Source organism: Natrix helvetica (genome assembly GCF_964273705.1).
Source record: "Natrix helvetica genome assembly, chromosome: 4".
NCBI classification, from domain to species: domain Eukaryota; kingdom Metazoa; phylum Chordata; class Lepidosauria; order Squamata; family Natricidae; genus Natrix; species Natrix helvetica.
The window spans coordinates 73,223,688-73,235,877 of record NC_138550.1 but is presented as its reverse complement, the minus strand read 5'-3'; the positions used below and the strand labels follow the sequence as shown (position 1 = coordinate 73,235,877).

Genomic DNA, 12,190 nt, shown 5'->3' with positions numbered 1-12,190 from the left:
AGAGGACTTTGGACCACTGAGCAACAGGACTTTGGACCACTGTGTTTCATTAAGACCAGGGTCAACGCAGCCGTCTACCAGGAGATTTTGGAGCACTTCATGCTTCCTTCTGCAGACGAGATTTATGGGGATGCTGACTTCATTTTCCAGCTGCCCACATTGCCAAAAGCATCAAAACCTGGTTCAGTGACTTGGATTACTGTGCTTGATTGGCCAGCAAACTTGCCTGACTTGAACCCCATAGAGAATCTATGGGGCATTGCCAAGAGAAATTTGAGAGACATGAGACCGAACAATGCAGAAGAGCTGAAGGCCGCTATTGAAGCATCCTGGTCTTCCATAACACCTCAGCAATGCCACAGGCTGATAGCTTTCATGCCACGCCACATTGAGGCAGTAATTGCTGCAAAAGGGGCCCAAACCAAGTACTGAGTACATATGCATGCTTATACTTTTCAGAGGTACAATATTGTTCTATGTACAATCCTTGTTTTATTGATTGCATGTAATATTCTAATTTTCTGAGATGGTGGATTTGGTGTTTTCATGAGCTGTACGCCATAAGCATCACAATTATGACAAATCACAGCTTGAACTATGTTGCCTTGCATGTAATGAGTCTTATCTCATATATTAGTTTTACCTTTTAAGTTGCATTACTGAAATAAATGAACTTTTGCCCGATATTCTAATTTTTCGATTTTCACCTGTATATGAAAATTGAAAGGCTCAATTGAATTAAGCCCTTTATTTAGAAAACAAATTGCAAACTTGGGAGAATATACAATATGAAAACCTAACAGATCACTTTTAATTAATACTGGAAATATTTGCTGCTTGAAAATATAAGTAAGTAGAGACCAACTTTGCTCAGAAAGAAGGATACTGATATATTACATGTAGGGAATCTACTTTTAATGTTATGTCCTGCAATTCTTCAGCATTGTTGAAGAGCTATAGTATATGAGTAAAAGAACTGTTCTATGTCTGCATTAAATGAAGAACAAGTATTGCACTGGCACAAACCATTTGGCACTTTTACTGCTTGTTACTGTTTAAAGACCAAGTGCTGGGATAATGTATTACATGTGCCAGATTCTAAAAGTGATGTCTAAACTAAGAGTTTAAGTTTAAGATTTTTGAAAACGTGACGTGCCATCAATGATTTGTCATGAATGAGACAATGAATTTGGGGTTCTGAATTGATTTTCAGTAAAGGCAACTCAACTGCTTCTGAGGTAAAATATTTTTTGTGCCAGTTTCTGTTATTTGATAAAAGTTTCTTTTAAAATCTTAAAAGACTTAGCTATCTGTATGTATGTGTTTGGTTGATAGCAAAGAGGAAAAAGAGCTCAAAGGGGGACTCCAAAGGCACTGTACCTAAAGTAACAGGAAAGAAGATAACAAAGATAATTGGGTTAGGGAAAAAAAAGCCATCTACTGATGAACAGACCTCATCTGCGGAAGAAGATATACCAACATGTGGTAAGTGACTTCTTATGATCTCTTACAGCAGTGATGGCTAACCTTTTTCTAAAGGTGTGCCAAAATTGTGTGTGCATTTGCTATTGCGTACGCACATGTGCCCACCCACCTGTGCATGCGCACACAACCTCCCCCCCAACATGCTCAGGGGGGAGTTTTCGCCCTCCCCAGGCTCTGGAGGCTTTCCTGAAGCCTGGGGAGGGTGAAAACAGCCTCCCCCCGGCTCTCTGGAAGGCCGAAAATCAGGTGTCTAGCGCGTACATGCGCACTGGAGCTGAGGGCTGCCGTGCCAGCAAATATGGCCACCTGTGGCACACGTGCCATAGGTTCCCCATAACGGCCTTATAGAAACAATTTATTGGTAGGAAATGTTATTTGATTTCTTTCTAAAAAGTGCCACTTTAAAACCAGATTTTTTTTGTTCCCAGTCTCCATGCTCACTACTTTGTTTTTCTAAAAGTTTTCACTGTACAAATAAGTTGTCAGACTGCTTTAAACACTGTAGTCCACTAAAGAATTCCATTCAAATTACCTGGTTTTCCATTTTTTTAATTTTTAATTTTAAATTATGTCTAGTGGCTTTGGTTAGTGTTTGGAGGATATTTACCCACACAATATGTGAGTGAAAAACTTACTTTACTTTACTTTACTTTATTTCAAACTTTTATACCGCCCCCTCTCCCAAAAGGGACTCTAGTCATCTCCTAGTCAACTAGTCATCTCCTAGCAATTCTCACTCCTCAGGTTAACATTGCACAATGTTTCTACTTTACTGATCTCACACTCCCTGTAACCCATCCCCCCACACACACACACAGATGCACACTCCAAGTGATCTGAACAGTTTTATGATTCAGGATTATGCAGTATCATGTATCTGTGCAAACATCTTTGTAAGCGTGCTTGTTCCTGATTTTCACCATCCTAGTTGGCAACTAACTCCCAGGGCTTTCAGTCTTCTCCATTTTTCTGTTATAGTCCCACCTATCTCCTAGAATAGAAACCTCTTATTCAGCATCTACCCTCTCCTATCCTCTTTCATAATTTTCTTTAATGTTGCTATATTTGTCTTTGCTTTTTGGCAATAGTGAATGGTCATTTATATAGTGTCCCGAGATTGTGTGATTTTTTTTCCCCTCCCTATAAAATAATTGTCTTGTACAGGCAATCCTCAACTTAGCAACTGGGCGCTTAGCAACAGTTTGAAGTTACAACAGACCCACAAAAAGGTACTTATGACTTGGATTTGAAGTTATAATGCCCCCCTCCCGCCCCTGTCACATGATTGCGTTTTTGGGCACTCGGCAACCAGCTCACCTTTATGGCTATTTGCAGCATTCTGTGGTCATGTGATTGAAATTTGTGGTGGTTTTTTGCTGGAAATGAAACAATCTGTTCACTTAACAACTACTGCCAAAAAAAAAAAGTCAAATCAAGTCAGTTATGTGATAAATCACTTAACAACTGCCATGATTTACAACTGTAATTCTGGTCTCAATTCTGATTTCAAATGAAGGCAAATATACATGTCCCCGGATAATATTACAGGATCCAATCAGGTCAGGACCAGGAATTTAGTCTTCTGAGCTTTTGGACTTGTGCTGGAGCTCATCCTTGGGGAATCAATTATGATTGTAAGTCTAGGACTACCTGATAAATTCTTCCATAATAAGTTTCTTTTGCATTTGCAATACACAAACTAATAGCATTAATAATCTTCTATTTTAAATAAAGGGAAGAAAATTCTGAAATTAAGAAATTTTCCACTGTGTGGTAGAGAGGTAATTCATGTCTTGTCATAAAAATATGTAAGACAACCATTGCCATATATATCTAACTCTAGCCAGGCGTTGACTGTTAGCTGAGATAATTCCTATATGTAGGCTTTAGTATTAAATCAGTTTAATTGACACTTGTGTGGTCCTGGTCTTTTGTGCCTGACAATAAATTGTGAATATATATTAGAAAACTTTAAGAAATTTGTTTTTATGTTTTGCAGGATATCTTAATGTGCTATCAAATAACCGTTGGCGTGAGCGCTGGTGCAGAGTGAAAGATAACAAGCTTATACTCCACAAAGACAGGACAGATCTAAAGACTCATATTGTTTCTATCCCTCTCCGTGGCTGTGAAGTTATTCCAGGATTGGATTCCAAACATCCCCTGACATTCCGCTTGCTTCGAAATGGTCAGGAAGTTGCAGTATTAGAGGTATATTTTAAAGAAATAACATAAACAGAATCTAAGAATCCTGCTTCTGAAATAAGAAATCTATCCTGTAATTAATACTATTAATTAGACTATTTTGCAAAACTCTGTTTCCAGAAATTCTCAAACTCAAGACATTTAAGAAGGCAATAAACAATGCTATTGAACTGAATATCAATATCAGGGCACAGACCTGTTCCAGTGAATATTCATTCTTAATTCATTCATATTCTCTCTCTCTCCCTTCCTCCCTCCCCCTCCCTCACACTTAATTTACACTCATTGAAATCTATAGAAAAGAGACATTTGAAATGTATGATAAAGGCTTTAGCCAACTGGGAATAGAGTCCATGTCTGGAAGGAACAAGCATGGAGCAGCCTCTACAATAGCCAGCATGACCCTGCCCATGTCCTTAGGTCAGATTTGGAAGTGCCATGTATCTCAGGCAGGGGTGCAGAATTTATGTCTCCTTAAGGATCACTCTAGGCTTGGCATAATGCATTAAGGGTGTCTGGACAGAGTGCTTTTGGAAGGAGGAAAAAGTATTTTAAGCATCAAAACCTAAGGTATTCATGTTATCTCTTAATGACCTTAGAGAGAGCCCAAATGTTGGGCTCTAGAATGGGGGTGGGAATGGGTGGATATCTTTGGGCACTACAAAAGGAAATCTGTAATGGGCTTTTGGAACTTCTGTTTTCATCAGAATGCTAAAAGCAATCTTGTGGTGTCGTGATACAAGTTCCATGTGAAATATGCAGAGGCGTTGTCACAATGCCACTTTTGTCATTCTGCCCCCACGTAGGAACTACTGAAAGCTGATCTTTGCTGTGTTGGCATCCTGAGGAGTAGGGTTATTTGTTTTATCAAGATTTTTGATAGCCATCATGGAAATGTTTTAAAAATGAAATTCAAGAACTCCTTCACTATATAAATAAATGTATACTTGAACTAAAATAGATATATATTAGTGAACGTTTCAGTGTTCAGCTGTTATTTTTCTTCCGTTTGTGTAGGCTTCATCTTCAGAAGATATGGGCAGGTGGATTGGGATTCTGCTGGCTGAGAATGGGTCATCTGCAGATCCCAGCACTCTGCACTATGACTACATAGATGTGGATGTGACAGCCAGTGTCATTCAAGCTGCAAAGCAAACATTCTGGTAGGAGGGCTTAAATCAGCTAAGAGCTTTTTCAAGAACTCTGGCTTTTTCAGTGCTTTTGTTTTGGCGTTGAGAAATCTGAATTCTTATGTATTATTTTAAAAAAAAACCTGAGATGCTGAGAGTTACCATGCAATATGCTTCATATATTGTATAGTACCATGTGCCCAAGTAGGGATATGCTTGCTCAAAGCTGAAAGGTAAAAAGTGCCCCTACTTACAAATACATAATTTAGCAATTCATTAAGTAGTTTTGCTAGACATGCTTGAATAGGGAATCTGTGATCAATCTGTGGGGCAACACTGTATTTTTATCAGTTCCTTCATGATCATAGTTGGGGATAATCAAATTTAAAATCTAGCAACATCTGGAGAACCAGATTCTTTATATATACATATTTCTGCTGGTTTGATCTGTGCTTGGAATGAAACGGTGTTCTTTTTATCTGGGTAGAAGTTACTTAAAATGGGGTGGGGAGGAAGAAGGGAAAAAGTGAAAGAGAATAGTAGCCAAGGGGAGAAGACAGGGAAGCCTTTGATGTCAGAACTACTTTGTTTTTTGTTGATTCAAAACTTAATCTTAATAATATGGGCATGTAGGAAATAGATAAGATGTTTAGTTTGTAACCTGCAGCAAAGCAAGGCACTCTGGAAGACCTTATGGACCAACCATAAGTTCTACAAAAATGAAACCTGCAATGCTTTGACTTTTTTGTGGTTTGGATAACACAAAATCTGCACAAGGACAAGACTGGAGTGCCATCTCTCTCAGCCACACCACAGCAAGTTCCAGCATGGCATATCCACTGGAATCCTAATCTATTTCCCATGGTTTCCCTTCCTTTCCTCCTTCCCTCTCCTTGCAGTGGCAGTTCCAACAGTATTGGTTGCCATTGTGAAGCAAGGAGTGTAAGGGCTATTAAGGGAGAATTTCACAAGACTGCAATTTCTGATTTCTTGCTGGCTTCTCCATTGATTTAGCTTATGCGAAATGGCAGGGAATGTTGGAAATTGAGATCATGTAACTGCAGCTCGCTGTGACTTCAAAATTGTGAGCTGGGTGCTAAATGCTCAGATTACAATCCCATGACCATAGGAACACCGATGGCTGGAATTTCAAGGGCTAGTGGTAACTATCACTTGTTTAGTGCCATTGCAAGTATCAACAGTTGCTGGATGAATGGTTATAACTCGATGACTATCTGTAGTTCTGCTGCAACTAGAGAAAGGAATCAATTGCAACAAGGGCTGATATTAACATATGCAGAGGACATGGAGAATTTAAGATTCTGTGATCAAGGGTGCTTCTTGATTTACATCTGTGATGCCATCTTTCTTTCTAATGGCAGATGAACCATGATAATGGTGATTTATTTATTTTACTACAGATGGAACTTTTTCATAAAACTAACTCCCAGGGTATTATTCCCCTAATCAGCCCTTGAACTTTATAATGAGTTTGTCTAATCAATTGATTCAAGGCTGAAACCCTTCAATAACTTAGCCCATTTAAATTCCCATTGTGTTTTCCCAGTTTGTTAAAAGAGATTGTGTTGGGAACTACAGAAGGTAATAATCTTTCAGTAGTAGCTTTTCAAAAAAATATAATGGTATACAATATAAGAAAATGCACTGTTGTATTTAATAACTCAGGAAAACTAAGAACTAGATACAAAAACAAATCTTGCATTTCTCTTAGGATTGTGTTATATAAATAATTGGATTTGGTTATCAGTGCCAAAATAACATTTTGGAAATGTGACTTCAAAATATAATGCTTCTGAAAGTTTAGTTTTCAAATCTTTACATAGAACTTAATAATAGTGCATAATAGTTATTTATTGTATTCAACTGGTAATTTTAATATTTTTTGAACAATGTGATTTGCCCAAGGCAGCACTAAATGAAAACTTAAAATATGGATACTAAGGGAAGGCAATCTTCCTAAAAGAAAACACAAGTGGATTTAAACTTGTTTATCATTCTTACCACAGATAGAAACAGGCAATGTCAGTCCTAAAACATTACAAAATCCCTCAAGAATAAGGAAAACATTTAAAGTCTTCTCTGCCAGACTTCTCTTTTTTCTTTTGCCAAATTCAAGCTATATATCTTCTTTTCTTCTCAGCAAAAAGCTAAAGGCTGACTTTTATGCTGTCTCAGACTAATCACACAAAGCTCCTGGCTCCAGGAAAAAAAGTGCTTATGTAAAATCAGAGAGTCTGTGCATTACTGTGCTTTATTACTGTAATTGTCCCATCTCCTATTCTGGGTAGTTTGTCTCTTTGCAGTTGTACATTGTGATTAGAAAACTTAAAGCCATTTCCTGATAGCACTTGAAGGCACAGCTTCATTTCCATAACTATAGGTTCCTTCCTGAGAAGTTTTTCTATTGAGTTTTCAGCAAATCTTCAGCTTTGCCCTTTAAATCAATTGTCTGTATTTTGATTTAACAAGCTATGCTCTTCCCCACATACAAGTAAGTAAAAATTGAAGCTTTCTCACAACTTCAGGCTGTAGTGCCATTCGGCACTCCCTTAAGAGACCTGGAAAACAATTTATGGAAAAGTATGTTTACCTTATGAAAAGACATGTACTCTCAAAGTGAATTTATTATTTGTTGTCCTGCTTGTTTTTGTATTTCAGTTTTATGAACAGACGAGTTCTTTCTACTAATCCTTACAGAGGAAATGCTGCTAATGGCTATGCATGCCCCAGTGGGATGGCACTTCATTATGATGATGTTCCTTGCATAAATGGATCAGTAAGAATTGATTTTTGTGTAGGTTAAATAATTTATGTCTGTTGAACCTTCATAATTTTTTTTATTATCACAAGGTTTTGTTGTGTCTCAACCAGAGAAGTGGGGGAAATTAGTTCAGCATATCTGCATGTGTATGCCAGCACAAATATGTCTCCCCCTTGATTCATTAAGTTAAACCTAAACATAATAGAACACTCTCTGGAGAAAACTAAGCATGTTCTATGGCTAAAATATGGGGGGAGGGGGAGTACAGGAAAATGGATTTGCTGTCATGTACCCGTATTTTTCGCCCTATAAGACGCTCCGGAATATAAGATGCACCCCATTTTAAAGGAGGAAAATCTAGAAAAAAAAGATTCTGAACCAAATACTGTAGTAAAATATTTTATATCAACTGTATAAAGTTAACAGCAGTTTAAGAACAATTTTATGTCAACCATGTAACATATTAAGAACTATCTTTACTCTCATTAACAGTCAGTAAAGTCAGTAAACAGTGAAAGTAACAAAAATAAGGCTGTAATGTTTTTATTCGAACCCCAAGAATTCCTCTTCTTCGCTGCTATCAGAAATGAGGAAGGACAGATCCACGCAGTCATTGTCATCACTTTCTTCCTCACTGGTGTTTGCCTGCCCCATTTTTAGATGACCCAGGTGGCTACATTCAGCATATAAGACGCACCCAGATTTTCACCCTCTTTTTTGGAGTAAAAAAGTGCGTCTTATAGGGCGAAAAATACGGTACTTTTTATCCTATATCTCCTAGCCATGTACAGGTAGACCTCACTTAATGATTACTCTGTTTAGTTACAATGGCACTGAAAAAGTAACTTCAGAACCAGTTATTGCATTTACAACTGCCACTGTATCCTGCAATCACATGAACTTCATTTGCATGCTTTGCAACCAACTTCTGAGAAGCAGACTCAATGGAGAAGCTGGCAGTAAAATCTCCAGTCATGGTCACATGATGTCTCACCTAATGATTCACAGTGACTTCTTAATGACTGCAATAGATGTAAAATGATAAGGTGCTGCAGTCATATGGTGCTTCACTTAGCAACTGTATCACTAAGACAGAGTTGGTGGTCCCAATTGTGGTCATTAAATGAGGATTAGCTCTAATCGCAAATATTTCAAAAATTGGAATGACGGGAGTAGGTTTTTATGCATATTGGCATGAGATCATGCCTTACTTTAATTCAGTAGTTCTTCTGTTATAGAATTATGTTGCAGTTTTCCCAGCTGAATGCCTTTCATACATGCTCCCGATTATCCAGTGATCATTCCAATGGAAGAATTCTGAATGATTTATGGTTCACCATATCTAGAGTAAATCTGTTTGGGAAAGGCTGATATAAAAGTTTAGGAAGGTAGTTTAGGAGAAATCAATTGGCTATGATTGCCCATGTGTATCCTATAAATGTAACTTTACCATGTACAATACAATAGAAGAGTCGGAAGGGACCTTGGAGGTCTTCTAGTCCAACCCCCTACCTAGGCAGGAAACTCTATACCATTTCAGATAAATGGCTATCCAACATCTTCTTAAAGACTTCCAGTGTTGGGGGATTCACAACTTCTGGAATCAAACTGTTCCACTGATTAATTGTTCTAACTGTCAGGAAATTTCTCCTCAGTTCTAAATTGCTTCTCTCCTTGATTAGTTTCCACCCATTGCTTCTTGTTCTACCGTCAGGTGCCCTGGAGAATAGTTTGACTCCCTCTTCTTTGTGGCAACTCCTGAGATATAGGAACACTGCTATCATGTCTCCTCTAGTCCTTCTTTTCATCAAACAGGGCATACCCAGTTCCTGCAACCGTTCTTCATATGCTTTAGTCTCCAGACCCCTAATCATCTTTGTTCCTCTTCTCTGCACTCTTTCTACAGTCTCCACATCTTTTCTACATCGTGGCGACCAAAACTGAAAGCAGTATTCCAAGTGTGGCCTTACCAAGGCATTATTAACACTTCACATGATCTTGATTCAATCCCTCTGTTTATGTAGCCTAGAACTGTGTTGGCTTTTTTGGCAGCTGCTGCACACTGCTTGCTCATATTTAAATGGTTGTCCACTAGGACTCCAAGATCCCTCTCACAGTTACTACTATTGAGGAAGGTATCACCTATACCAGCGATGGCGAACCTTTTTTGGCTCGCGTGCCACAAGTGGGGTGGAGCGCAGGGGGGTCGTGTGTGGGCGTGCTGCACACATAATGCAATGCGCGACCCCCCCAGTGCGCATGCGCACACAACGCACGACACCCCCCCCATATTTACATGCTTTTTTCGCCCTCCCCAGGCTCCAGAGGCTTTATAGGAGCGTGGGGAGGGCGAAAGGAGCCTCTCCCGCCCCCCTTGGAGGCCCTCTGGAGGCTTCAGGGACCGTCCGGAGGCTTCCCTGAAGCCTTCGGAGCGCTCAAAAGGATCCTCTGAGCAAACCGGAAGTGACTTCCAGGTTGCTCGGAAGGTGGTTTTAAGCGCTCCGAAGGCGTCAGGGAAGCCTCCGGACGGTCCCTGAAGCCTTTGGAATGCTTAAAACCACCATCCGAGCAAACCGGAAGTGACTTCCAGTTTGCTCAGAGGGTGGTTTTAAGCGCTCTAAAGATGTCAGGGAAGCCTCCGGACAGTCCCTGAAGCCTTCAGAACACTTAAAACCACTCTCCGAGCAGGCCAGCTGACAGGGCAGCGCCTCGCGTGCCCTGATAAATGGCTCCACGTGCCACCTGTGGCACGCATGCCATGGGTTCGCCATCACTGACCTATACTGTACCTGTGCATTTCGTTTTTGTTGCCTAAATGTAGAATCTTACTCTTTTCTCCATTGAATTTCATTTTATTAGATAGTGCCAAATGTTCAAATTTGTCAAGATCCTTCTGTATCTTTAGCCTATCTTCTGGAGTGTTGGCTATTCCTGCCAGCTTGGTGTCATCTGCAAATTTATTCCCTCATCCAAATCATTGATGAAGATGTTGAAGAGTACTGGGCCTAAAACAGAGCTTTGGGGTACTCCATTGCATACCTCCCTCCATGTAGATGCAGTTCCATTGAGGACTACACGTTGAGTGTGGTTGGTCAGCCATGTGATAGTTTCCTCTTTCCAATATAATTACATTTCTTACAGTGCTTATCTATCCATCTTTAGGAGACAGTCAAAAAGACAAAATTTCATTTTAATATATTTATATAACAATATATAGCAATATATTGTTACATGTAGTTACCATAAATAGTGGCTGAAATTGCTTTTTATTGCTTTCTAACTCTGCATTTTATACAGCGCACTCTATATTTTATCTTTCAGTGAATGCATTAGATCCTAAAGATTATTAGAAGCTACATCTATTCTCAGATAATTCTTGACAAAGACAAATGTTACTAACACATTAATCATTCAGATATATTGATACAAGAATAAGAAGTTCTCCAACAACATGACTTGTGGGGCTAGGCGTATTTGCTTCTTGATTTCTTTGCTTGCATTTCTTTGCTTACATCCTTCTGTTAGGCAATCCCCTGTAGTTATGATTTCTTGGTTTCTAAATCTCTTTTTATTGTGCTATCCAAGTGAAGGTCCCAAGATTTAAAAATTGGTTATGAATCAGTATAAAAACCTAGTTTGAAACTCTAATTTGCAGGAACTTCTTAAATCAAAATGATAAAAATTAAACCAATGAATAAAAAGACAGCTTTGCACCAAGACATGTTAAAAAAGAGGGCTGCTCTATCAAAAATTTTGTATGGGGAAGGCCAAATTTTGCCTCTTGTTAATTTGTGGTTTCAACTCGATAGTCAGATGGTTAGCATATCTTATTGAAACTTATCTTATAGACTCGTGATGGCAAACCTATGCCACGCATGACCAAAGTGGCACACGAAGCCATGTCGCCCGGCACACATGGCCTTGCCTGTTTGTCTTCCAGGTTTCTGGCGTGCTCAGCTGTCCTTCGCACGCGCAGCAGTGCTAAAAACTAGTGTGTGCATGCGTGCGGACCAGCTGATTTTGGGGTGCACATGCGCGCCAGAACCCAGAAGTTCAGCTTTTTCAGAGCGCAATCCTTTTACATGTGCAGCAGTGCTGAAAACTGGCCTGCGCATGTGCATCAGCCAGCTGATTCTCAGGTGCGCATGTGTGCCAGAACTCAGAAGTTTGGCTTTTCCAGAGCACGATCCCTTTGTGCATGCAACAGTGCTGAAAACTGGCATGCACTTGTGCACTGGCCAGCTGATTGTTGGGCATGCATGCACGCTAGAACCTGGAAGTTTGGCTTTTCTAGAGGGTGGGCCCGATGAGCAATGTATGCGATGTTTCCATGTGAGCCAAAAAGGTTAACCATCACTGCTATAGACTATAAGATAGACAACATAAGGATATCAAATGGCATTATTTCTCACTGTCCTTTTCAGCAGTGTGTTTAGAAATCTTAACTTAGGAATTTGCAAGATTTCCATTTTGATATAGTTATTACTTTAAGAAGAACTTCCTATCTGTCCCTTTTCCTAGGCCAGTGACCTTCCAGCTGGCTTTAGTCCACCCTTTGCAGCTGTTGCCTGCTTATTTTTGACTAACC

At 39.5% G+C, this 12,190-nt stretch overlaps 1 protein-coding gene across 7 annotated transcripts in view; it reads left to right on the top strand.

Moving 5' to 3' along the window:
- The window catches only part of AFAP1 (actin filament associated protein 1), an 80,290-nt gene that overhangs the window by 49,000 nt on the left and 19,100 nt on the right, over window positions 1-12,190 (top strand). For 5 of the 7 annotated variants that reach the window (XM_081951828.1, XM_081951826.1, XM_081951825.1 and 2 more), the window contains 4 exons: window positions 1,336-1,485; window positions 3,485-3,696; window positions 4,708-4,853; window positions 7,500-7,635. In XM_081951828.1, coding sequence (XP_081807954.1) covers window positions 1,336-1,485; window positions 3,485-3,696; window positions 4,708-4,853; window positions 7,500-7,635 — 644 coding nt within the window. The remainder of the gene's footprint in view (window positions 1-1,335; window positions 1,486-3,484; window positions 3,697-4,707; window positions 4,854-7,499; window positions 7,636-12,190) is intronic. The other 2 variants (XM_081951827.1, XM_081951831.1) reach the window with 1 other exon arrangement.